This window comes from Martes martes (assembly GCF_963455335.1).
Source record: "Martes martes genome assembly, chromosome: 8".
Classification (NCBI taxonomy): Eukaryota; Metazoa; Chordata; class Mammalia; order Carnivora; family Mustelidae; genus Martes; species Martes martes.
In genome coordinates, this window is record NC_137895.1 from 116,680,077 (window position 1) to 116,707,959 (window position 27,883).

Sequence of the window (27,883 nt, forward strand, 5' to 3'; positions counted from 1 at the left end):
ATCCTTCCTATTCGCTTTGGTAGAAGGGGATCCTTTCTGTTCGCTTTGGTGTGCACTTTGAGTACCTCCTACAGTCCTTTGAGGTTAGTGTCTGGGCAAAGAAAACACTCCCCCAGGGTAAATCCCCTGTACACCCACCGTGAGACCAGCTGGTCCTCATTCTGCCGAGATGCCCTGATAGCCCCCTTCCAGCTCTTCGTTTTGCTGCTGACCTTCGCTCCCACCTTTTCCAGGTGGGTCCACACAGACCAAAGGATCCGTCCTAACTCATCCCGGTGCTGTCTTTGTTCCACACCTAGTCCTATTACCCGGAACGGATGGTTGGGTCTTTGTGAGATGAAGGAACGGACCAGAGGGACACAGATAAAATGGGCGATGCCTTGTTTCCTGATTGACTCATTGGCATGCGCTCCAAAATGCATAAGGGAAGTAACAAATTGTGCTATCTGGTTTTCCTATTGAAGTTTATTTTTTCTAATTTATTTTACATTTGAAATTAGTTTCAAAAGGCTTTTTGGCGGAACAGGGCTCCCTCCATGCTGTTTACACAGGCTTTCCTCATGTACATATTATGTCCAATAACTCTGTAATCCGGTTTCCTTAAGCCCTGTCAGGGATAGTCTTGCCTTCTTCAGTTTCCAGCTGGGCCTGAATTTAAATAGGCTGCCCTCACAAAGGAACTGACAAAAACAGTGAAACTCCATTTAGGAAAACCTGTGCTTAGCAGAGTAACAAGAAAGGGACTCTTGTTATTTCTTAGCAACTTGTTATTTTTAAAAATCAAGACTATGTCTCTTTGCTGCCCCAACTCGTGTACAAATCTGGCACTGGATAAAATAAAACCCCCCTCCATGAGGCCCCAAGGTGGCTCATTGGATTAAGCCTGTGCCTTAGGCTCAGGTCTTGATCACAGGGTCCTGGACTGAGCCCCTTGTCGGGCTCCCTGCTCATGGGGCTGTCTGCCTCTCGCTCCACCCCTCCCCACTGCTCACGCGTGCGTGTGTGTGTGTGTGTGTGTGTGTGTGTGTGTGTGTGTGTGTAGGTCTCTCTTAAAAGAAATAAATAAAATCTTCAAAATAAAATAAATTCTCCCAGTTCGTGCCCATTAGAAACCTAAACTATCTAAAATTGTCCCTGTAGTTTGAAAGAGTTTAGGTTTCGTTCATAAATGCTGAGGGTTTTCAGCTGCCTTACCCAATAAAAAGTAGCAGATGAAGCCACCTTAGTCTTCCTTCTTCAGGAACAGAGAAAAACAGCTTGGAAAGATCCTGTCTTTTTTTTTTTTTTTAAGGAGGCTGCCTGGGTTGGAGAAGTCATGCAAGGAATCCTGTGTCAGAGCACAAGCATCCCCCCTTATTTCTACTCCACAGTGCCCTTCATCACACGTGCCTGTGTTAGATGGTTCTCTAGATCTGAGAAGTCTCTCATGCCAGGAAGCCAGAGGGTGGTGGGTTTTCCAGAAGAGGGATGCCAGAGTCCACGTACCCTGAGTCTCAAAGGATACCTTTCTGCTTGGGCAAAGAGCTGACTGAATGAAAGAAACTGATTCAACACACTTAAATTAGACATGAAGCACATTTATTAGCCGCAACCCTCAGTTTTCCTGAAGACAGGAACTGACCACTGTGCCATATCTTCCTCCATGAAAGCAACAGCTCTGCACGCAGAACTAACCACATACCAGCAAGTATTTTATCCTCGTGTCATGATTTGGAGAATAAGTGATAGAAAATATTAGGATAGCTTGTTAAGAAAACATTTTCCCCAGGCACCTTGATTTGTTCTGTTTTCTCTCAAAGAGCTCAAGCAGACGGCTACCTCATAGGTTGATCCTCTTTCCTTTCACCAGCCGCACTCTAAATCTAAGCACATCCTGGAAATAAAACCAAGCACAGTCAGTTGATGGAACACAGGGATCTGTTCAGCATAAGATGAAGTAGATTTCTAGCATCTACCAACAGTTAAATGGAAAAACTGCACAGTAGTCCTATCAACTGGTAAATCAACCATATTCTAAGACTCCAAATAATGTACTTGCCCACATCTAGAATAGTGTTGACCAAACTAAGAGAGCAAGTCCCCAGAAGGTCAGCCTGAGTTATCTGGCGCTGCTGTTGACCACAGGTGTCTTCAACCGGCTGAGCACAGTGCTTGGTCACAACAGTCCACACTGCCCCTTGTTCTGTGTTCCTTTAGACACTGCCCCATTTACAGTGATCTGCTCCTAAGTGCAAATGATGTCAGGAGTTATGGCTTGATTTGGGTTTTTTTTTTCCTTTGTTCTTAATAAAACAATTCAGACTTTTTTGTTTCTTGTTTATTTTTGAGCCAACAGCTAGGTCAGGTGGAAAAAAATGGTTTTGGAATTGGACCTGACTCCAAAATGTAGCTCTGTCACTTACATCACTCAGGCCAACCTCTCGGACTTTTCACTTTCTCCCTAAGAGCGAGGAGTGAGGGGTTCCTGGGTGGCTCAGTCAGTTAAGTGTCCGACTCAGGTCATGATCTCAGGGTGCTGGGTTCGAGCCCTGTCTCAGGCTCCTCACTCAGTGAGGAGTCTGCTGGAGATTCCCTCCCCTTCCCTCCTCTCTCCCTCCCCCCGATTGTGTGCACTCTCTCTCTCTCTCTCAAATAAATAAAGAGATCTTGAAAAAAAAAAAAAAGTGAGAATGACTGATGCACTAGGATTTAGTGAGGAAAGTAAGACTAGAGATCTGAAAGAGCTCTCATAACTCACAAAGAACTATGTAGCAGAAATTAATATCATTATTCTAAGTAAAGCTGAGGAACTATATCTGCAAGACTAACACTTTCAAATAAATACAGGCGGGGCACTAGGGTGGCTCAGTCCATTAAGCATCGGTCTTTGGCTCAGGTCATAATCTCAAGGTTCTGGGATCCAGCCCCTCATTAAGCTCCCCACTCAGCAGGGATTCTGTTTCTCCCTCTCCCTTTGCCCGCCGCCCTTCCTGCTCTCTGTCTCTGTCTCTCTCTCTCTCTCTCTCTCTCTCAAATAAATGAAATAAATAGGAAAGGCAATCACTTACCACAACCTGACAAACCACAAACATAATATATTCATTTTTTTTTCTGCTTTAAAATTCAGGGTGTTGCACGGAAGCCCCACTTGACAAAATATGATGCATTTTAAGCACTGGACCAAGGGAGAAGGACAAGATGGTCTACCATCTACAGGGTGAAATGAGAGCCTTTGCAGATATGGGATAGAGTCATAGATGCTATAAAGGGAGAAGGGGCAAGGGAGAAGTCAGATTCTTAAGCTGGGAAGGCGTTTCAGAAGATGACTCCTACTGGCACAGTAGCTTAGCGCTGCTCTATGGTACTCTTCAGAGTCCTGGAAGGCCCAGAGTTATCATGACACTCGGTCTCCTTGGGGGTCTCCCCCATAGGAAATGCATGCATTTATGATTAATGCAAATTAAATCATAGGATCAGCTTCTTGGTTCAGCGGCTAAAATGGACTTCATTTACAAAGTAAATATGTTTATTTTTGCTTTGACTACAGATTGTCTGGTGACCACCATCAGCTTTGAATGTTCTAGTTACAAGGAATTTACAAGCGATGTGTATTAAGTAGAAAGGTACGGAATAATGTCTCTATCCCCACTGATAAGCATCAGTGGTTTCTGAAGTCTGCTCCATGAAACTCCAGATGCCAACTGACCCAAACAAAACCTGCTTAGGTATGGCTTTCTGGAGTCTCCTTGGATTTGTAGATATGTAAATGCTCTATAAATAAAGGAAGCCTATGGTTGAGGGCTCAAGCCTCTAACTTTCCTCCTGTGCATTCAGGAGGTAGCCTTGTCCTTCACTTGCTCTCCTCCAGATCTGTTTTCTGTTTCCACCTGTCCATCCTGGAACAGAATAGCCTGCCTACCACAGCGTGGCCAAAGACATCAAAAGGCACGGGGTGCTCAGATGCCCCCGCTGGGGAAGCGCGTACAAGCTGAAATTCACTGTCATTCTTAGTGGGTCTCAGCGATGCTTCTGCAAGGTGCTCTAAACAAAGCACGTTATCCTTCTAAATTACAACAGGTATGACAGTTGTTAAGCATCTGAAGAAAACAAGACAAAAAAGTCTTAACCTAGCATCTCAGAAAAACATACCTGCAGCCTGGTGTCATCTGGAATTCCGTAAAATTTTTTTCCTATCCGTGAAAAATCCCTCTCAGTGAGTTCTTGACTGGTGCCTTTCACATCAACGTAGTGGCAGTCCGCACCGGCGAAATGGCAGGAAATTGCCTGTGCAGAGTGACAGGGTTAATACTGGGAAAAAACCCATTCCATTAACACCAGACCGAACAGGGAGACTTCTTTTAGGAAGTCAGCTATTTCACTCAGCGTTTGATTTCTAGAATGTTCCATGCTGTCCTGTATTAGTCTCTTCAGGGTTCAGTATCTCTTTTTCCCCAGGTACAGTTTAAGTCTGACTGAGAAATACAAGAGGTTTTTAGCTCCCTGCGATACTTGTTTTTAAAGGGGGCAGGGAACATAATGACATGAGTAAGAGGACTTTAACTTTTCAACCTGTGATTTTTCTGGTGTGTGGATGTCCTCAAGTCCTAAACAGGAATGTGTTCCAGGGTTCTTCATCATTTTCTTAGTCAGGGAAGTTAGTTACTCAGTTGAGTGTGTGGTGGGTTGTCATTTCAATGGCTACGGATCATGAAAACAAACAAACAACAACCCACAAAAATACCTGGCAAAGGACAATAATATACACACTACCCCCTTTGAAATAAAATGGACACTTTGAGTCCAATAGCATTCACATACCATCCCCATCTTGTTTCTGTCTGAAGGTAAGATGGAGGTTACTTAGTTCTCCTCGTTCTTGAAAAACTGACAAGCTAATCGAAACTTAAAACTCACTTTCCTAGTTCCAGGTTAGTTCTCTTGAGGTGACTGCCTACTGAACGGACAGCCTGCTTTGCCCAGAACATCAAATTTCTATGCCGTGGAGTCACAAACTCCATTTCCCACAGTAGCCCCCCTACCATGCCAAGGAGGAGTGACACCTGAGGCCAAAGAGGAAAAGGGCACACCCATATACATGTGTTTATGTTTTTTTTCTTAAGGGTTCATAGTTGGTTAAGTGTCTGCCTTCAGCTCGGGTCGTGATCCCAGGGTCCTGGGATTGAGCCCCATATCGGGCTCCCTGCTCGGGGGGAGCCTGCTTCTCCCTCTCCAACTCCCCCCTTGCTTGTGTTCCCTCTCTCGCTATCTCTCTCTGCCATAAATAAATAAAATCTTTTTTTTTAAAAGGCCCACATTAGTGAAACTCAGGAACACTCATATTATTTATGTCCCTGTGGCTATACCCCCTGCTTGCACACTTCTGAGGGCCATGCTGGTGGAGAGTCCGATCTAGTCTTTATTTACAACCCTGGCATTGTGCCCATCATGGATATTTTTTCTTTTCTTTTCTTTTTATTGTTAAGTTAGTCACCATAGAGTACATCATTAGTATTTGATGTAGTGTTCCATGATTCATTGTTTGCGTATAACACCCAGTGCTCCAGGCAAGCTGTGCCCTCCTTAATACCCATCATCAGGCTCACCCAATCCCCCCATCCCACCCCCTGCCCTTCTAAAACCCTCAGTTTGTTTCCTGGAGCCCCTCGTCTCTCATGGTTCATCTCCCTCCCTGATTGCTCTCCCTTCATTTTTCCCTTCCTTCTCCTAATATCTCCATGCTATTTCTTATGTTCCATAAATAAGTGAAACCATATGATAATTGACTTTCTCTGTTTGACTTATTTCACTCAGCATAATCTCCTCCAGTCCCATCCATGTTGATACAAATGGTGGGTGTTCATCCTTTCTGATGGCTGAGTAATATTCCATTGTGTATATGGACCACATCTTCTTTATCTATTCTTCCGTTGAAGGCCATCTTGGCCCTTTCCACATTTTGGCAATTGTGGACATTGCTGCTATGAACATTGGGGTGCATGTGGCCCTTCTTTTCACTACATCTGTATCTTTGGGGTAAATACCCAGTGGTGCAATTGCTCAGTCATAGGGGAGCTCTATTTTTAATTTTTTGAGGAACCTCCACACTGTTTTCCAAAGTGGTTGCACCCATTTGCATTCCCACCAACAGTGTAAGCGTGTTCCCATTTCTGCACAACTCCTCCAACCTTTGTTGCTTCTTGCCTTGTCGATTTTTGCCATTCTAACTGGTGTAAGGTTCTGGAGGATTCAGAGATACCACCTTATGTCGTGGATATTTTTTCCATTAAATTTGATTTTCTAAATACTGACCTAAAATTTCATTTAACTTGAATGCTGAGGGTTTTTTCCTTTTTTTGCACCTTTCCCCCACCCTCATTAAATTTTGATCCAGAAGAGTGTCTTCTTACCTCACCTTCACCATGGCCCTGTCAACCTGACAGAAATATGAATGAATAAAAGATGAAACCTGGAAACTAACCCTTGACCTCAGGGAGACAGCGGTAGTTAGTGTGAAAAACTGGAAGGATTCACTCAGCCCCCACAAACCCCCCCCAATATAGTATGGAGAGCCATGTTATATGGGGAAATGGAAGTCCACAGTACTGTCAGATCTTTTTTTTTTTGAGAAGCGAGAAATCTGGGACTATGAGAAATTCTGTCGGTTTTAAATCATTAGGTGTTTAAAACATTCTGAAGCTAAAAACAAATTCTGGGACTCAGGGATGAAAAATACGGCTGCCTGCAAAATCTGAGGTCTGGGCAGCCAATTCAGAATGTTTGCTTAGAATTGATAATGGTTTTCCAAATAACAAAGCTTTTATAAACTTTCCCCTTTTGTGGTTACTATGAGCTATATACATTCCAAATTTTATGATTTTTATATGTCGCCCATTGTTTCTGCCTCCAAAAGCACAGGCTACGGGCTCCCAAGTACCTTCTTCCTTTGAAGCAATTCTATGAATGTTCATAATTCATTATCAGCACGATTAGGATCCTGAGCTCACCTGGCTTCTTACTGATATGAGCAAAAAAGCATGAGGTAGCACATAGATTTCCTGGTCAACAGACCAGACTAAATGCCAGTTTAGTTCAATGTCAGAAATCTCATAAAGTTTCACATATCTTGACATTTTTGTTTCTAATGTATTCCTCCTTGGAAAGTACAGTGATGTGAATGCATACCTTCCGGTATCCTTGAGTTCTGTTCAAACCAGATCCATGGATGAGCAAAGGATGAAAGAAAACAGTGTCTCCCTTCTCCATCACAAGATGCACTCGGGGGCAGTTTTCATCATAGTCCTGAATCCCGTAGAACATTATGTTAACTCCTCCCTAGAACACATAAGAGAACCAAGACTCTATTTGAGGAACCCAATGATTAAGTATTTTATCAATGACTCATTAAGAAAAGCAAAGGTTTCCTAAGTTCTGTCAAGAGAAAGACATAAAAAGATTCTTAAAAGCAACTGTAAATATACAAAAACTTCTCAGACATCTGGTTGTAAAAATCATGGGTTGGGGGGACCAAATGAAGAATCTGAAATTTCCACTTATCCTTCATTACTGAATTATAAATGAAGATCTAGACCAACTTTGCATTTTGCACTTAACGTGGGAGATCCCCTTTCCAGCATGAATCTGTAATCACTTTCCCAACATGATATTCTTCTCCCCCGTAACTTTGCCTAAATCATTCCTCTAATTCAGGAGTACCTCTGGGAAGCAAACTGTTTTCTCAAGCTAGAAGAGAGAAAATGTTCAAGTTTCCTCAGCTCAGAAAGCACTCATGTCACAACCAGAGTAAAGAAAGAACAGTAAATTACAACACTGTGCTTTTTTAGAACTACTTCCAATGTCAGTCATTGTTTTAAGTAATGGTTATGGGGGGAGCACAGTATCCCAGTCCCCTTCATAAGACTGTCCCACATTCTTCTGGGGGAAGGATTCGTTCCTGCTGGACTGTGTTGGGCCTTTCATCCAGTGTACTTCTCTCCTGGCTAGGTGGATATGTAACCTACGCTCCCACTGTCATCACTTCGTATCTGAACAGAGGATCGATCAAAGGCATTGGTCATGGTCAAGTTCAACTGCCTCCACCAGGTGCCCCATCCTGGCTTCCCTCTGTCACACTCCCACTTTCCTGTTTATCAGAGGCAGCCAGCCTTTCCATGGACTCAGCGTGTGCCTACGACCCTCCAAGACACTCTCTTTGGCTTAAATCAGCCACAGCCCAGTCTGTTGCCTGCAACAAACTTTCCCTAAACCTCAGCTCAGTTTTCCCATTCACCTCAACAGTTTATGAATCTCACCATTTCAGATTTTATATCAGAATCCAGACTCAAAAGATTTTCACTTGGCACTAGTCCTCAGTGTAAGAATTCTAACTAATTGAGACAGAAGTCCTGAAAGCCAGATTCTTTACTTCCTACAAAAAACCCACATGCATTCTTCCCACCTGAACAACACGTGCTCTTCTGGGGTTTTCAGACTTTATTGTCTGAGGCCTACAACACTCATCGTCTCCTCTCTGGTTTCTCTGCCTCTGGACTCCTCACCTCCAGTACCTCCTCCTCTAGAGCTCCAGATTATCATTCTTGAAGAGCTGATTTGATCTCACCGTTCGTGGGCTCAAAACCATTCAATAGTTCAATCAATAGACCATGCAACAGGCAGACAATGGAATACTACTCATCCTTCCCCAGAGCCTTCGATGATCTCTCTAGCAGGAAGGAGATGATTCCTCCCTCGTCTTTATCCTGAGACCTAGCGGTCAGTGGGTTAGAATTACTTGGCAGCTGATACATGCATCTGGTCTTGTGGGTGTTTATGTCTGACCTCTGCAATGAAGCTTGATGATTTTAGATCCTATACACTGCCTACCAGAGTTCCCCACACTGGTCAGCTTTCCAAAATGTGTTGAAAGAAAAATGATTATCCCACATGACATCTTTGAATTTTCCCTGATCCTGGTTGCAAAACATAAAACAATGTTTTGCTAAGAAAGGAAATGCCATCTCATTGTTAAAGTTCTGTGTGGAATCTGATCTAAAATTAAAACATTAGGGTGCCTGGGGCGCTCAGAGGTTTAAGCCTCTGCCTTCGGCTCAGGTCGTGGTCTCAGGGCCCTGGGATCAAGCCCTGCATTGGGCTCTGTGCTCAGTGGGGAGCCTGCTTCTCCCTCTTTCTCTGCTTGTGTCTCTGCCTACTTGTGACCTCTCTCTCTCTCTCTGTCAAATAAATAAATAAAATCTTTTAAAATAAATAAATAAAAATAAAATCAAAACAACCAATATTCTGGTTAAGATTTCTCTTCTAGGGGCACCTCGGTGGCTCAGGGAGTCGGGTGTCAGACTCTGGATTTTGGGATCAGGTTATGATCTCAGGGTCACAAAATCAAGCTGCATGTTGAGCTCGTGCTCACCAGAGTCTACATGTCCGTGTTCCTCCCCCGCTGCCTCTCTCGGCCCACGCCACCTCTCACAAGTATCACGAGCAAGTATCATGAGCTGTCTCCCTTTATCCCTGCCTCTCTCTGTGTTTGACTCAAATAAATAAATAAATAAAATCCTAAAAAGGAAAGGGAGGGAGGAAGGAAGGGAGGGAAGGAAGGAAGATAGAAGGAAGGAAGGAAAGAAGGAAGGAAGGAAAAAGAAAAGGAAAGAAAGAAGGGATTTATACCTCCCACTTGGGATAAGCGTGTGGCTTCAGGTCGCCTTTGTGAGTGCCTGGGAGCACACACAGGCAGCCATTGTTCCGGTCGATGTGCTCCATGGCTGTCCAAGCAGCAACTATGTTATTGCTGGGCCTGACGGGGAAATACTGCAGATCCTGATGCAAGGGGTGGCGGGACGTCTTCTTGCCTGAAACAGAACCTGCTGTTGAAGCACACTTGCACCTCAGAATTCATCTCCTCTGCCTGAAAACCAGATCAATGACTATCCCTCCAAAACACAAAGAAGCGAAACCACACTACAGACAATCAGCCCGGAGAGAGAAGCACCAAATTGGAATATCAAATCGACAGGGTGACTCCAGATCCCACGCTTTTGTTCTGGGTTTCTCACAGCCGGGGATTCACACCATTCTCTAGCAACTCATAACAGTTACAATCTCTGTTGTGCTTTAATCCTTTGTAACTCTGGTTTGGGCACAGAGTCTAGTACTCAAAGAAAAGTTTGGTCAACTGAAGAGAGTAACCAAATTTGAAGTTCTCTGTTAGCCCTCTAAGTGGCTGATACGAACACTACCCAGGAAATAAATTAATAAAAGGCTTCCAAGAAGTTCTTTGCAGAACTAAGAGCACTTGTCACCGTGTAGAATCAGAGATCACAGAACCACATTTTCGTGGTTCCCTGTTTTGCACTCTGAACTTGGTACTGTCCCCCTATGCCCAACCACGAGGTCTCTAAGCAAGACATCCAGGGTAGGAGAGATTTCGTGGTGCTACACTACAGGCTAGTCACATAAAGCTCTCCTGGCCTCTTTTTCTCCAGGAAAATGTGGAAAACAATAAAGAATTCTGAAGGACCAATTTATTACTGCTAGTAGAGTAGAATTTCTCAGCATGGACCAAGAGCTGTGGTTGTCTTTAAAAATGCAGATTCTTGGGGGTGCCTGGGTAGCTCAGTCAGTTAAGCATCTCTTGATTTTAGCTCAGGTCTTGATCTCAGGGTTATGAGTTCAAGTCCTGTGTTGGGCTCCACGCTGGGCATGTAGCCTACTTAAAAACAATTTTTTTGGTGCAGATTCCTGGGTTTTAGCTTCCAAATCAGTTTCTCTGGGAGTGAGATCTTAGGAGCTACATTTTAGCAAGCACAAGACATTTTAAGTCAAGTGATGTATGTGATTTATAAGAAAGCTTTAATTTTGATAATAGTAATATCTTCAAACAGGAAAACAGAATTCACACCATCATTGGTGAGTATAGTTAACAAAGCTTAGGGATGATCATTATAATAATAGGAGCCTATGGTATATGAGCAGTCATGTTTCTAAAACCAAACTTTTGAGCAGCAAGCCAGTCAGTCACCCGGAAATCCAACAATAACCCTAATTATTGTTAACATCGGAAATCGCTCTTCTACCTCACTATTGTTTTTAAGACAAATAAAAGGACATATATATTTAGTTATCCAAATTTAGCAGTTACACACACAGCTAGAGTTAGAACACCTTAAACTCTCTTTTCCTTTTTTTTTTTTTTTTTGGAGTGGGGGGCTTCTCCATAACAAATAAGAGCCCTTTACCAGAATCTGGAGGTTTGTTTATCAGCATTGTATGCAGGGCCACAATATCAGGTCCAGTGAAGCACTCCACATATTTCAAAATCTAAGGGAAAAGAAGAAAAAAAGTTTGACGAGAAATCCAATGCACAAAAGTGGCACAAAGTACAATTATCTGTACAAGAGGGAAGATGCCTTCATTCAACACTTGGTAGGAGCACCTGGGTCGCTCAGTCAGTGAAGCTTCCAACTCTTGATTTCTGCTCAGGTCATGATCACATAGTCACAGGATCAAGCTCTGCACTGGGCCCTTTGTTCAGTGGGGAGTTGACTTGAGATTCTCTCCCTCTGCCCCTCCCCTCCAAACAAACAAACATATATATATATATATATATATATATATATGTATATATATATATATATATATTTAAAAACCACTTAGTATTTCATAACATTGCAAACAAAGCTTGAAAGCAGGAAAAAGTTGTAACAGCAAGTCTGCAACACTCTGAATTAAAGAGGCTTTTCCAAGCCAGTTGGAACCCTAACCACTTTTTCTACAAGAGAGGCATGTGGGGGCGCCTGGGTGGCTCAGCGGGTTAAAGCCTCTGCCTTCGGTTCAGGACATGATCCCAGGGTTCTGGGATCGAGCCCGCATCGGGCTTTCTGCTCAGCGGGAACCCTGCTTCTCTTACTCTCTCTGCCTGCCTCTCTGCCTACTTGTGAACTCTGTCTGTCAAATAAATAAATAAATAAGTAAATAAATGAAAAAAAATCTAAAAAATACAAAAAGGGAGAGAGGCATGTGTTTCTCTGAGATATCAACTGGGAAGGGCAGAGATAAACCTTCTTTCAACTGGAGCTGTCCATAGTTGCCCAGCAAGCAGGCAGCTTCCTCTTCCTCCCCCACCAGGACTCTTCATAAGGAGGGACCATGAGGGGCGCCTGGCTGGCTCAGTAGGTAGAGCATGCAACTCTTGAGCTGGGGTTGTGCGTTCAAGCCCCACGCTGAGCATAGAGCCTACTTAAGAAAAAAAGAAGGGACCGTGAGAGGCCCCAACATGGGCAACGGCCATGCATAGCCCAGAGGAAAAGAGAAGGGCAACTGGGGTGCTACCTCTTTACATCTAACCCACCGACGGAGGGGTACATGCAGCAAGGACTCGGCAGTGTGTGCCGACTACCTGCAGGGGGCTTTATGCATCAGCCCGCCTAAACCACACAGCGATCCCTGAAAAGTAACGCCCCCATGGATGAATAATCCTTTAGAGTGAACACCCCACACAAATAAGCCCAAAGCTAATAAACTGCCCAAGTTTGCGGAGCCAATTCAATGAAAAAGATAGTACTGAATCTCCAATTCTGACTCCAAAAAATGAAGCATATTCTACTGCTTTCTCATCGTTTGATCCTGTGTAGAAGGAATATTGGCAACTTGAGCAGGAAATTCTTGAAATGAAACCAAAATCCTAGAAGTCAGGCCTCCTATTTATTTGTTTATAAAGCGTGTCAACTTTTGCAATTTCCATAGGCAGCATTTTCTTTCTTTCTTTTTTAAATAATCCCTAATCCCACCATGGGGCTCAAACTCAGGACCTTGAGATCAAGGGTCTCATGGTCCCACAATTAAGCCAGCCAGGTGCCTCTGACCAGTATTTTCTAAACTTCAGTGACACTCAAGAGCCATTTTACCATTTCTATCATACTTTACGGAGGTGCCCAATATAGTTAGCCAATAATTTTTCCAAATTAACTTACATCTTATCCCGGTTAATAATATTCCTGAGGTCATAGGTAGGATGTGCTGGGGGATTTTTTCCAACACACATTCAAATAAATACCGAACTACTAAAAGCAAGACCCACCTCCTAAAAATCATTGCATGAACCAGCAAGTGCATGGTTCTGATTTTAGAGGGGTGGGAAACCCGGATGTCCCGGTCGTGCTTACTCTACCCTGTGCTGCCTCTAACTTCAAGATTTTCCTCCTTGATGGATGCACACAACTTCCATTTCCATAGCAGGACTTGAGGTTGGGAAGTCATATCCCCTCCTGTTCCCCACCCAAGGGGCTGGACATCAGAGCTGGCTTACCTGTACACAGTCTTTTTTATGAGGCAAATTTTCTTTATTTTTAAAATTATTTTAAATGTGGTTTCTTTTTAAGATTTTATTTATTTGTCAGAGAGAGCAAGAAAGAAAGCAGTAGTTAGAGGGAGAAGAGGACTCCCTACTGAGCAAGGAGCCTGATGTAGGACTCCATCCCAGGACCCAGGGATCCTGACCTGAGCCCAAGGCAGGTGCTTAACCAACTAAGCCACCCAGGTGTCCCATTTTTAAAAGAATTTTTTTTAAGTTATAATTAACCTCCACAACCAGCCTGGGGTTCGAACTCACAACCCAGAGATCAAGAGCCACATGCTTGGGCCACTTGCGTGGCTCCGTCGGCTAAGCAACTGAGTCTTGGTTTCAGCTCAGGCCATGATTCCAGGGTCCAGAGATCCAGCCCTATGTCAGGTTCTGTGCTCAGCAGAGAGTCTGCTTGAGATTTTCTCTCTCACTCTCCCTCTGACCCTCCCCCTCCTCTCTCTCTAAAATAAACACATAAGTCTTAAAGAAAAAAAAGTAGCCTGCTCTACCAATGGAGTCAGCCTAGTGCCCCCACGGGCAAATTCTCTAATAGCACTTGGGGTTATAATTTCTAACAACTACTATATGCAATGTGTCCTTTAAAACCATTCTAAATAAACTGTTCATAAACTGTGATACATTTATGCAATGGGGTGTTATGCAATAATTTAAAAGTATGATATAGATTAATGTATAGGTGATATATAAAGATGTGTAAGGTCCAATGTAAGTGTAGAAACTACACTTGCAAAGTGGACAACCAGTATGTTCCCACGTGACACAAAAGGTGGGGGTTCACAGATGCACCTGCATAGCCATGAAAGACTTCTAGTTGAATACACCAGAAAGCTCGGCAGTGAGTGGGGCTGGAGGGTGGGAGACTTTCCTTTTCATCTTGTGCCCTTCTGTACTATGTGGATGTCTTCATAAATCTGAACTACTCTTAAAGAATATGGATTTTTTAAAAAAACGAGTTTAAATCTGAACACAAACTTAAACCTCGACTGACCAGTTCATGAGACAAAAAGAAACAATAAATGGATGTCCAATGAATAGGATGTGCAATGTCCCTCCTGTCGATACGCCCATATCCACAGTGAGAGAGGCTCTGTCTCTAGGGCAGAATTCCTGCCCTTCGCAACCAAGAATAATGACCAGACTCCAGAAGAGGGTTCTCCATCTGCCCACTACTGACATTTGGAGCTGGATAAGTCATCATTTGGGGGAGGGGACTATTCTGCACACTGTAGAATCCCTGGCCTCCATTAGCAGCTCACCCACCCACCATGCCCACCGCTACCCCAAGAGAAGCACAGGGTCCCCACCATGTGCCAAGCCAACACGGCTCCAGGCGCCGCCAAATGTCCGCCCCCATTTGAGAACCCCTGCTCAGCAGCCACAAAACAGAGGGGCCAGATAAAGTGAAGCAATTCTAGAGGCAAGCATGCAGGTGCGTTATTCACTTGAAAAGAAAACGCAGGAAAGTTCTCGAACCTCAGGGAGAGTGCAGTATCTGAAGAGTTCCTTATCTTCTTGGAAATCTTGGATCTTTGAAACCGTCTTTTCACTTGGAGCAAATTCTGATTTTGGAATGGTTACATCTCTCATTATCATCATGCCCTCTGGTTTCACCTCCCCTTTGCAGATCCTTTCAAACTCCTTCCTAGAAAATGAAATTGGCAGATGATGTCATTACTGCAGGCTCCAGGCACCTGTCTGGCCAGTCCTGTACAAAGAGTCTCAGAGATTGAGCAGGGTGGTGTCTCTGCACCAGACTGACCTCTCGGTCAGGCTGAGTAGTTCTGAGGATGGAGAGGAGAAAATGACCAGCGCAGCAGCCCCTGTCTCCTCACTGAGAGGCCGGAGCTCACTGCGGGGACTCACCTATTCCTTCGCCTAACAGAACAGTGAGGAACCGTCTGTGATGTGGTGCACCTGAGTAATAATGGCAAATAACTTCTCTCACACTTACCATGGGCCAGGCCCCGTTCAAAGGCATCTGTGTGTCCTTCACCTTATCCAGTCCTCACAACGACACTAGGGCCTAGATACGATTTTCATCCCCATTTTACAGGTGTGAAAACAGAGGAGAAGAAAGTGCGTTGCTCCAGGACACACAACAGGAAGTAGTCTGGCTAACATGAAAGCCAGCCAGTCTGGCTCCAGAGCTCACGTCCCTAACTGCTTCCCAATGAGCCAATCACCGAAAACTGTCTGAACACACACGCTCATCTTACTCCCATTCCCACTGCAAACCCAACCTATTTTTGTAAAACAACGAAGGGTTACTGTACCGAAAGCGTTCAATATCAGCATCAGACACCAAATTTTTAATGACAAGAAACCCATTTTCTTCATAAAACTTTCTCTGTTCTAGGCTCAGAACATTATTATCCCGAGTATACCTAAAGGAGAAGAAGGAATTACAAATAAGTGTCACTGAAAAATCATCACCCAACATGTATCGAGAGCCTGAGAAATGTTCATATTCTTCCACCCAGCATTTCTACTTTTATTTACTCTAAGAAAATAAGCTGAAATTTCTTTTTTAAACAAGTCTAGAGGGGAGGGTTTATCTATTTTTTTTTTTTAAAGTAATCTCTATACCCAATGTGGGGCTCGAACTCACAAAGCAGAGATCAAGAGTCACATGCTCTTCCCACTGAGCCAGCCAGGCCCCTAATCTGAACATTTCTTAAAAGGTTTAAGTCTAAATTGTTAACTACTACTGTTACCAAAAAATAGAAGAATAATGAATTATAAGCACTCAATGGGATAGGACTCAGGCCTTAGAAATGAAGAGCTTGGGGTCCCTGGGTGGCTCAGTCAGTTAACATGGACTGGTTATTTCAGCTCACGTCGTGACCTCATAGGTCTGAGATCGAGCCCCCAAATGGTCTATGGGCTCAGTGGGGAGACTGCTTGAGATTCTCTCCCTCAGCCTCTCCCCCAACTTGCAATGCGTGCACTTTCTCTCTTAAATAAATAAATCTTTTAAGAAAATGAAGAACATATAATAGCATGTACAGTACTTACTATAATAACATATACTTAGATTTGTGTAAAACCAAGACACAGGGTACCTGGGTGGCTCAGTTGGTCGAGCCTCTGCCTTTGGCTCAGGTCACGATCCCAGGGTCTCGGGATCTAGTCCCACATCGGACTCCCCGCTTATCAGTGAATCTGCTTTTCCCTCTGCCCCTCCCCCCTGCTCCTGATCTCTCAGGCTCACGGTCTCTCTCTCTCGCTCTCTCTCAAGTAAATAAATAAGATCTTTAAAAGGGTACTTGAAAAAAATGCAAATAATTTTAAAAAGCACAGCTTTTAAGTGATTGCTTTTATGTAATGGAATTGTGAATGATTTTTCTTAATTCCTTTTCTTCTCTTTCAAATTCGTTCGATAATGACTATGTATGGTTGTTCAGGTAGGAGACCAATTCAATAGATTTTATACTTTAAATTGTCTAGATCATATGCTCTCAGAAGAAATCAAAGTGACAAAATCCAAGGAAGTACATAGCATATGCACAAACTCAGATCGCCCAGTCCATTCTTCTAGATTGGAAATGGGGCTCTATGAGAATACTCCATGGAGATCGATGTCTTCCCTTACAAAGGTAATTTAAGATAAACCAAAGACACTAGCTAATATAGCAACAGGACCACAAGTCATAGGCTAACTTAAATGAGGTATAACATGTCTGAATTGGAACGAAATCAGATTATACACCTCTGATATTTTTCCTCTTTCTGCACTTTAAGATACACATAAAATTACAGTCGTCTTCAAATTTTTTCCTAGTTCTAGTTAGAACTTGTCCTGGCAACACATTATTTGTATAATGAATTTTTTTTAAGAATTTATTTATTCTCTGTAGAGACTGGGAGAGAGAGAGAGAGGGCAGGGGCAGGAGCAGAAGGAAAGGCTAAAGCAGATTCCCTGCTGAGCACAGAGCCTGACCCATGACTGATCCCACAACCCATGAGATCATGACCTAAGCCAAAATCAAGAGTTGGATGCTTAACCCAGTAGCCACCCAGGTGCCCCTGTGTAATGAATTTTCACCAGACAACATGAGATGTATTTTATATCTTAATTACCACTAGGAAATGCTTTATACACTTTGCATGGTTAATTATGACAATTCGATCTACTTACTGGAATTGTGGAGGATGGAAACTGTTAGGAGAAACGGCCCCTGAAGTGGGGTGAGCTACCTAGGTAGTGAATTAAGGCAAATAAAATGAAATTTACGAGTCAACCTTTTCTAGAAACAGCAGTCTGCCCAGAATTAGCTCTCATCAGGGAAGACTGGGTTACACACATAGTTGCGGACAGGCACGCACGGTTGCTTACATCATCTCATTTCACAGAGCCCAGAGAGGGGCTGGAAATCCCAAGATCTTTATCACCATCCCTGCTGCCCAGAGCAGGAGAATGAGACTCACAGGGCTCAGTAACTGGGTCCAAAGATCACCCAGCATAAAATGCCTCAGGCCAGACTCAACCCATACTCTTTACTTCATTGCTTCCACTAGTTTCTTCCACATACTATTCCTTCCACTAAACTGCCGAACAAATGAAAATTGTAAGGTTCAAATCTAGCAGTAAGAAGAAATGTGCTCTTCCAAAGAGAAATTGAATTTAGTGGGAATCCATTCTGAAATACAAGAAACCGTTTGGCTTGTTACTTTTCAAAAAAAAAAAATTCTATTAAATAAACAGTGGCTAGGCTCTAGAGAAAGTGTGAGCTACATAGTTTAGTATAATTCTAACTATCTTAAAGAGCTAGAAATTCTTTCTAGTTTTCTATCCAGAGAACGACAGAAAATTTACTTAGCTTCTTCTCAAATTTTTTAACTGTTTCTTTAGCTGAAGGAGTGAGTGTAAGAATGTCATTACTCATAAACATGTTATTTTTGTCATGTCTTTATGAAACTGGGGACAGTATAATCCTGTTTTCCTAGGCAAAGACTTAATGACCTTTGTCAGCTACTAGCAAGATGTGGTGGCCAGAAGGCAATATTTCAGTCCACAATTCTTTTCCTTACCATTGTGGGTTCAGGGGGTGGTGACTGCTTTCCTCGGAGAGGTTTTTTAATGATGTGGAAATGTTTCATGTCCATACTATATAATGTTAGTAAACATGAAAAAATGGGTGCAAAAAGCTATCTATACAGGATGGCTGTAATTATGTAAATGCACAGAAAAGAAACACACCAAAACATTGACTGATAATGATCAGTACGAGTGCACTGTTGCCCGAGTGTCCGCCCGCCCCGGGTGCTCCAGGCAGCCCTGCGCTCCTGTTTAGAAGCGACTGGGACTGTGCTTCGCTTGCCTCGGGCTCTGGGCGGTCGGATCACGCGCGGCCAAGTGCAGAAAACGCCACACTAGCTGAGAGCAGGCCCTCAGGAAGAACTTCCATTTTCCCCGGGGCAAGGCAGGGGCCCTAGGAGGCCCTAGGAGGGCCCGGGAGGCTGGGGCTGCGCCACATCAGCCCGAGGCCGGCACTGTCACGCGGCCGCCCAGCGGGCAGGCCGGGCCCCCCGGCTGAGAGCTTGGGGCTACCCGCGCTGGGAACCCTCCTGCCTCCCCGCCCCCCACCCCGGGACAGCTGACACCAATGCCGGGACGCGGGCGCGGGGGAAGGGGAACAGTCCGCTGGGCGGCTGTGCCATGAGCCCTGGAGGCCACCACACTTGCAGCCCGAGCCCCGCGCAGCCCAAAGGATACGCCGACGCCGGCCGAGCGCTGGCCGAGGTGTCCCAGCACGATGCGCAGGCGGGTGCCTGCGTGGGACTGGTTCATGGTTCCCGCAAGGAGACGAGTCAGCGGGGCCTCAGTCTTCACTGTGGAGGCGGGCGGGGCGACGAGCCGAAGGGGCCTGGCCCAGCGCTCGGAACTCTGGGAATTCCTGATTGTGCGGAGATATGGGGGCTCCAGGGTCCACGCACTGGGCCAAGGTCCGGAGCGGACTTCTTGCCCGCGCGCCCAGCTCCTCCGCGATCACGGAGATCCTGGCGCACAAAGCAGGGAAACTGGTTTTGAAGGGCTTAGCAACCGGGTTAAGGTCGCCCAATGAGAAATGAGCCAAAACATGACCCACATTCCCAAACTCTCAGTCTAGCTTGTCCCACGTGTCTGTCTCTCTGCTGCTGAAGTAGCAATTCAGATGTTCAGCCCTAGAAGTAACGTGCTGTTCAGAAAATACGTTTAATTTATTGGGAATCCAGTGTGGAATATCAGAAACATGTAACGTGCTGTTCAAAAAATGCGTTTAATTTGTTGGGAATCCAGTGTGAAATATTAGAAACATATTGGCTTTCATTGAAAAAGAAAAAAAGGTACATGAAATAAATGACTCTGTGAAACGCGTCTGATCCACATAGTCTAGTATTATTTTAAATTTCCTTAAGAACTACAAGTTCTAGGGGCGCCTGGGTGGCTCAGTGAGTTAAAGCGTCTGCCTTCAGCTCGGGTCTTGATCCCAGGGTCCTGGGTTAGAGCCCTGCATCAGGCTCTCTGCTCCGTGGGGAGCCTGCTTCCTCCTCTCTCTCTCGCTCTCTCTCTGCCTGCCTCTCTGCCTACTTGTGATCTCTGTCAAATAAATAAAATCTTAAAAAAAAAAAAATCTACAAGTTCTTTTTCTTTTTTTCTAAGTTTATTTGGATAATCTCTACACCCAACATGGTGGTCGAATTCATGACCCCAGCGTGAGGAGGTACACGTTCCACCAACCAAGCCAGCCAGCCAGAGGCTCCTCCCTCCTTCCCTTCCTTTCTCTCCCTCCCCTTCCCTCCCTTCTTTCCTTCCTTTCCTCCAACTTCCCTCCCTTCCTTACCCCTTCTTCCTTCTTTCACTCATTTTTTCTCTTTTCTCTCTTTCTTTTCTTTTCTCTTCTTTCTTCCTTTCCTTCTCTTTCTCTGTTTCTTTTTCTTCTTTTTCCAACAGTTCAAATACTTCAGGGACAAGTATACAGGATTCCAGCCACCATCATCAAGGTCATAAACATCCATCACCTCTCAAAGTTCCCTCCCACACTCTTGCCCTCATTATTTTGTGTGTACGTGGTAAGGACACAACCATAAGATCTACTCTCTTAGCAAATTTTCAGTAGATAATGCAGCATTGCGAGCTACGGACACTATACTGTATACTGTAGAGCTCCAGAACCATTTACCTAGCATACCTGAAACTTGGTAGCCTTAAACCATCCCCTCTCCATTCCCCTCTCCCTTCACCCCTGGTAACCACCATTTTCTCTGCTTCTATGAGTTTGACTCTTAAATTCCTCCTATAAGTGGTAGCAGGTAGTATTAATCCTGTGACTGGCTTATTTTGCTTAGCATTATGCCCTCAAGCTCCATCCATGTTGTCATAATGTCATTTGTTGTCACAACTGGCAGGATCTCTTTCCTAATTAGGATTGAATCATATTCCATTGTGTGTGCCTACCGTATTTTCTTTATCCTTTCATTTGATGGCAGACACTTAGGTTGTTGCCATATCTTGGCTCTTGTGAAAAGCGTTGCAGTGAACGTAGGAGTGCAGATATCTCTTTGAAATCTAATTTCAGTTCCTTTGGAACTGGAATCCAGTGGGAATGCTGGATCATATGGTACTTCTATTTTTAATTTCCTGAGGACCTTCCATACTGTTGTCCATAATGGCTATAAGAACTAGAAGTTCTTTCTGAAATATCCTTCCCATTTAGTCTCTGCAGGTGACTGACACAGCATCTCACTGTTTCTTGGCTCTCCCTCATTGTTCTCATTATTTCTTTGTCTTAAAGAGTAACTTCCAGAATGTCTCATCTTATAAACATGTTATCATTTCCTTTTTTTTTTTTTTAAAAGATTTTATTTATTTATTTATTTATTTGAGAGAGAGAGAAAGCAGAGGGAGGAGCAGAGGGAGGGGAACTGGCAGACTCCATGCTGAGCGCTGAGCCAGAGGCCAGGCTCGGTCTCAAAACCCTAAGAACATCACCTGAGCTGAAATCAAGAGCGAGCCACTTCACGCGTTGAGCCACCTGGATGCCCCAAACATGTTATCGTTTCTTAAGGGATGTCTTTCTGTAATGTGGTGAAACGGCCATACTCACGGAGAAAAGCAGGCCAGGACTCAGAAATTAGTTTATTAGCTGCTGCCTATTTCCCCTGAGGCAGGGTGGACAATCGTCAACATCCAGAGCAAGGCTAGCCCTTTGGCCTTCGTCTTCGAGTTCTCTCTCCTTTTTCCATGGTTCCTCCCCACCCAGACTCTCAGATGTTTTTAGGTTGACAGAAATGTCCTGGGCCTTCCCCTCTTAGTTCTTCACCTCATCGCCCACAAATTGATCGTCCCAGGGCTGGAACCTGATCCTGAACTCGTTGACTGGATTGCCAGGGGTCTTCAGGAGAGGCACTTATGTTTATCATAGTTTAAAGTGAAGTATCTGGCCTTTGGTAGGTAAAGGAAAGAGATTCTCCATCTTCCTGCTTCTGAGAAAAAGGGCTCCTGGACCGGGCATGGGTGACTCGTGAGTCCTTACCGCCCTCGCCTGGTGGAAAGTGGGCACTGCAAATGTAAATTAGATTCAGGCCAACCCAGATGATTGAAAGGGCAAGGCATTTACCCACACAGGCCCTGAAAGTTCTTGACTTCCCTGACCAATGGGAAAGACAGTGAGACGAGACTACTCACACCCGTAGTTTTAATGTTCCCCCCAAATACCTCGTTTTACAAGTGTGTGAAAATCCCTGCCGCTCTACTGTGAGCTGGTTTAAGTGGACGGTTGTGGAGAGACGAAGGAAATCTTCGAATGCTTCCAATTATTGTCTGCCTCTTTTAAATTAAAGGATGATGGGTTTTAAATGTCTCATTGAAGATCCCATGGGGGAATTAGAACAATAATTTCTCCGCAGGTAATTTGATGAATGTTCCCGGTTTTAAGAACAGTGATTTGGATTATTTGGAAATTCCTTCAGTACACATCTTTAATAATTGTGCTATTAAGATAAAAATATCTGAGAACATTGGAAGAGGAACACTAATGAAACCAGCATTATCACAAGAATGACCATTTCTTTCTTCTTCAGCATTTGGTGTTTATTCTTATGAAAGCTGGAATTTTGAAGATCACTTCAAAATCACCTTTTCCCATCCTCTTCAAGCAAAGTGCTTCGTGTCCCCAAACACTGAAAGTAACCTTGAAGACAAATATTGAAACACAATGATTTTCAAAACCATCTGAGGAATACTTCTCCCCAGATGTGTAAGAAGTTAAAGAAAATGATTTTTTAACAATAGCCATATTTGCGCAGCTAAAAAAAAAATTAGCATGACCAAAGAAACTTGAATTAAATTGTTTAAGAGTTATGCACACTTATGACCATTTGTTAAAGATTTTATTTTTCAGTTCTCTGTACCCTTCTCAGGCCAAAGCTCACATCCTGGAGACCAAGCGTTTCATGCTCCCCCAACTGAGCCAGCAGGTGCCCCAAAACTCTTTCATTATACGAAGGAGAAAGTGCGATCAATCCCAGATTCAAATATGCCATTCTTTCCTGAGAAGAAGAGATGATCGTATCCCAGTAATTCTGGAGCAAGGTTTAAAGTTGGTCAGATTCATTCGTGCATCAAACAGAAGCCAGCATCTCGGCCATTACCTGCAGCTGTCCCCATCCTGGACTGTCTCAGCTGCGGGGGCAGTTCAGCGCTCCCAGCGAAGGCCAGCCCTCCCCTTGGGCAGTGACCCCATCTCCTGTCTTCACTATTCCAGAACCTTCTTCAAGCGATTCGCCTTTTCTTTTCCACGCTGTTGGATCCCCTCTTCCACTGTTAGCATAGGAGTCCGCTGCCAGCGCCCCATCTCTTGAAGTCTCCCTGATGATGCCATTTCCTCCAGCTCTCACTCACCCATTTCTCCATTCTTCCTGCAGGAAAGCTTGAAAAAATTGGATACATTTCCTGTCTCCCGTTTTTCTCCTCTCCTTTTCTTTGGAAGCCAGTCAATCTTTTACCCTCCCCATTCCGCCCAAAGTGCCGGTCAAAGTTGACCAGCGATTACCATGTGGTGCACCCAAAGGTCGGTTCTCATTTAGAAGCTTATTAGACCCCAAGCATCACAGGACCCAGCAAAACACACACGCAACTTCCCTCCCTGTTCCTTCTCAGCCTCCTTCACTGGGCCTCCCTCACCCCCAGGCTCCTTTGACAGCTTTTTTCTATACACACGGGTTTCCCCAGTAACCTCCATCTTGTGACTTTAATTTCCTCCTGTAAACTGATGACCCCCAAATGTATATCTTTGGCCTGAACTCTCCAGAGGATTCCAGACCCTGCTTCCACATCATCTAACAGACATCTCAAAACAGAATTCCTGAGCTTCTCCCCTCAAAAGTCATGCCCACCTACCAAAAAAAAAAAAAAAAAAGTATGTTTCTGTCCTAACCCCCCAAAAGGGTGAAAGTGACCTTGTTTGGAAAAAGTGTCCTTGCGGGTATGATTAAGGATCTCAAGATGAGATCATCCTGGATGATCTGGGTGTGTCCGCAAACCCAAGGAAAACGAGATAGCACCCGTGTCTCCCAATCTCTGTGGGAGGAAAGACACCTGGCTTCCGTGGACACCTTGCTCCAACTGTGAAGGGCAGTTAACAAAATGAAGCTGGCCTGAGATGCCCCTCGCCCCACCTCTTAAAATCCCTCCAGGTCCTTGCTTCAGTGGAATTGAGTTTAGCGCCACTCCTCTGTTGCAATTGTCCTGAATAAGGTCTTCTTTGCCTGTTTAACTTTGTCTTTTACAATCTTAACTCTGACAAGGCCATCGGTTCAACATATCACCTGATCCACCAGGGCCTGCAGGCATGACTCATGTAAGTGGAAATGGCCCTTGGGGACAATGTGTCCAGGTAAAATGAGATCACTAGATGCTATGGCTCATGTTAAGTGTTCTTCCAAAACAAATACGCAAAAGCCCATTTTCTGCACCTAATATTAAGAATATGTTATGCTCTGGGGTGCCTGGGTGGCTCAGTTGGTTGGGCTTCTGACTCTTGATTTAGGCTCAGGTCGTGATCTCAGATTCATAAGATCCAGCCCTGAGGCAGGCTCTGCACCCAGCAGGGAGTCTGCTTCTCCTTCTCCCTCTGCCTCTCCCCCTGCTCGCACACTCTCTGTCTCTCTAGAAATAAATAAATGGGTCATATATATATGGTCATATATATATATATATATGTATAATGTTCTTTCCTGTTATTTCATTTTCAATGGACTAATTATGTTCCTGAGCCTGATCCCCCTGCCCATTTAATAGGGAGAATTAAGGATTATACCAAAAGAGGGACTCATGACCCTGGGAACCAGGGGATCCCCAGAACTCAACTTCCTCAGGAGTCCCCATAACAAATATAGATGAGCATTTTTCCTGCTACCTCCTCAGGTCTCAGGAGTGGTGAGAATAAAACACCTTAGACGGAATGCGAAGACCTGTTTCTTGAGCAAGAGTGACAGTTTACGAAAACTGTTTCAGTGTTTTTGTTGTGCCTCCGGAGCTGACTGTGTTGACACAGTTGGGTGTGGAAAATGCGAGCTTTGTGAGTCAGGACATGCCTGAAACCTTCCTCGTTTCTTATTTTTCTGTAAAAGACATTCATTTCTCTAAGTGCCTAGCCAGAGTGTTATGGAACTTCTTTATAGCTTTTCCCCTCCCATGTTACAGAATATTATTAGTCCCCATGAAAATGGTTTCTAGAGGTCTCCCTGTAGAATTAAGTCTGAGAGGAGATGTCCGTATTCAGAAAAAGGCATGGAACATTCTATAGCTGCATAGAGTACTACTAGGAGAGCACCCATGTCCGGGTTGATATCAGCAGGCAAGCACTCTGATGGCTATACTATTACTAAAATATTAAAATACTTTCCTGTTAGTAGATAAGTTGCCACTTTCCTGAGCCATCTTCCCAAAGCCCCCTACTGCCGCCAGGGCTCCGTGCTCTCCCCCAGAACCCATGCTTTCCACAATCCATTCTTGAAAGGGGTGATGTTTGGCCCAGCAGGGAGCCTGCAGAATCCTGCTCTGCTCCCACAGCCAGCCTTGATTCTGATTGATCAGTGCCTGTCCTGTGCCAGCTAAATGTATTGCCAATCACTCTGAACTCGGGGCTTTCTGATTACTCACTGTTCCTCTGAACTTGCCTTGTATTTTGTCCACCTCTTCTCTTTGTCACCTCTGTTCTGTTTTCTGTGTGATGTACTACCCCCAACCACCATCAAAAGTTCCATACCGTGGGTGCTTGGGTGGCTCGATTGGTTAAGCACCTGACTTTGGCTCAAGTTATGATCTCAGGGTCCTGGGATCGCCCCGTGTCCAGCTCCATGCTCAGCGGGGAGTCTGCTTCTCCCTCTCACTTCGCCCCTCCTCCTTCTTCTTCTTTCTCTCTCCAATAAATAAAATCTTTAAGAACGAAAATCCCATACCGACTACAAAGCAGGGCATATGTTAGGGTATATGTGTGAGAGAAGGATATGTATCAATTGGAAATGTTTTCAAAGACTTGGCCGCATGGTGTCATAATGGTTGTTGACAAGAGGAAGCCATAACAGTGTAGGCAACCAGATGCTCTAACCAGAGGTGTTCTACTAACAGGTTCTCAGGCTTTGCTGATTCTTCTAGAATAGGGTATGGTAGAGTCAGTTATCGGTGTAAGGGAAAGGTGAGTTGACCCTCTTTTTCCGGAAGATCGCCTTGAATGGATAGATCATAACTGTTCTGAAAATTAATCACTTTGTCTGGCCTCAGTAGAGTGTATAAAAAGACCTTGGGTGCACTGAATGACAAAAACTGGCCAAATTCTTTGTGAGAGGGGAAGGAAAGGAAGAGAATGGGGTGTAGAGGTGGTTCGGGTTTGTGAAGGGGAACCTTGAGCAGGTCCTGACTGCATTCCTTGGGCTTCTTTTTCATGGTTCCAGAAAGAGCTGGTCACTAAGAGTGCTGAGATTCATTACACCTTGGGCTTAAGACCCTAGACTGAGAGGATCCCGGGGCCCATCTCTCCACCAGAGATATGAAGCGAAGGACTTTTGCTCTACTACCTATGGCAGCCACTAGAGCAGGGTACTTAGCCACTCCCATCTTGCCTCCATCATGGCAGCCTGTGCCCCCATCTCCAGAAGCCTGAGCCTTCTGGCTGAGACCTCATTTCTCCCACCTTCGCCAGCAGTCTCTTGACCTAAGAGACTGAACCACTGCCCATTTCCTGCACTGCCCATGCTTTGGTAGTGACACTTTGGGGTCTGGGGTCATTGGTGTATCACAGCCCAAATCTTCACTGCTCAGAAGTTGACCTGTCAGGAATTTAAAGACCATCCTGGTCAGAGTGGCTGAAAACCCATCCTAAAAACGACGCTTTAGGGGAGGAAGTCCACTGCTAAGGGTTTATTGCTCTACGACGTGATAACAGCTTATCGAGTGCAACTATTTTAGATACCAAAGACTTGACCCAGCTAGCAAGACTCGGGTACATCTCACCAAGGCCGGATTCCAGCACAAACCCCAGTCTCACCAGGCCACCGCCCCAAGACCAAACTCCCAAGATGCAGCCAAAGCAGATCCCCAACGTAGAGCAGGGTGGAGACTAAATTTCTGGACTGTAGCATAATCCTCAGATGGAGGGACTCAAATGTTCTCACCCTTGGGATGGATGAAGGTGCATTCACTTTGCTCTGAAGGTCTAGAGTTAGGGACCTCACATTTGACTGCACATTCAGATCTCCCTGGTGCTGTAAAAATACACAGTGCCTGGGCCTCAACCTGTGTGTGTGTGTGTGTGTGTGTGTGTGTGTGTGTGTGTGTGTGATCAGTAAGTGCTGATTAAAAATCCCTGAATTTATTTTTTGCCAGATTTTTTGTGGTATAATTGAAAAATGAAGTTGTCTATATTTAACCTGTACAACTGTTTTGATGTATGCATTGTGGAATAATCATCACAATCAAGCTAATTAACATATCCATCACCCCAACTTCTAAGGTTCTTGTTCAGTTTATGTGAGGTTGAGCACCAATATCTTTTACAAACATTTGAGGTAGTTATAATGAACAGCTAAGGTTGGGAACTGCTGGTGCAAGTATATATATCTACTGATCATACATGTGTACAGATGTACATGCATATATACACACACACATTCAGAGACTGATCCGAATTTTTTTTAAAGATTTTATTTATTTGAGAGAGGGAGAGCAGGAGTGGGGAGAAGGAAACGCAGACTCCCTGCTGAGTGGGGAGCCCAATGGGCGGGCTCAATCCCAAGACCCCAAGATCAAGACCTGAGCTGAATTCAGATGCTCAACTGACTGAACCATCCAGGTATTCCTCCAGTTTTTTATTAATGTGTGTGTGTTTGTGTGTTTGTGTGTGTGTGTGTGTGTGTGTGTGTGTGTGTGTGTGTGTTGAAAAACCTTGTAATGGGAGTGGTCTTGATTTTCTTTAGTTTTGGGGGGGTTCTTTTTTTCAAGTTTTGTACAGTGTTCATACAATCATTTCTAATCTCAAGGAAAAAAGCCAA

The 27,883-nt window shown here is 44.4% G+C and overlaps 1 protein-coding gene across 1 annotated transcript; it reads right to left on the reverse strand.

Moving 5' to 3' along the window:
• Positions 1-1,561: 1,561 nt before the first annotated feature.
• Positions 1,562-19,353, reverse strand: LOC308347262 (phytanoyl-CoA dioxygenase, peroxisomal-like). The gene is made up of 9 exons (XM_080810494.1): positions 19,068-19,353; positions 17,490-17,548; positions 15,625-15,735; positions 14,825-14,993; positions 11,226-11,307; positions 9,658-9,839; positions 7,162-7,311; positions 4,129-4,263; positions 1,562-1,873 (listed from the first exon to the last, which is right to left on the reverse strand). The coding sequence occupies exons 1-9, from the start codon at positions 19,140-19,142 to the stop codon at positions 1,820-1,822; spliced, it is 1,017 nt and encodes a 338-aa protein (XP_080666620.1). The 5' UTR covers positions 19,143-19,353; the 3' UTR covers positions 1,562-1,819.
• Between the last annotated feature and the right edge of the window lie 8,530 nt (positions 19,354-27,883).

Excerpts from the sequence above, each read along its gene's own strand:
- LOC308347262 (XM_080810494.1), bottom strand. The coding sequence starts at position 19,142 with ATGAACCAGTCCCACGCAGGCACCCGCCTGCGCATCGTGCTGGGACAC. Across the intron at positions 14,994-15,624 it reads GCTGATATTGAACGCTTTCG|GAAGGAGTTTGAAAGGATCT; the intron begins GTACAGTAACCC and ends TTCATTTTCTAG. Across the intron at positions 11,308-14,824 it reads GATACTGCACTCTCCCTGAG|ATTTTGAAATATGTGGAGTG; the intron begins GTTCGAGAACTT and ends CTTTTCCCTTAG.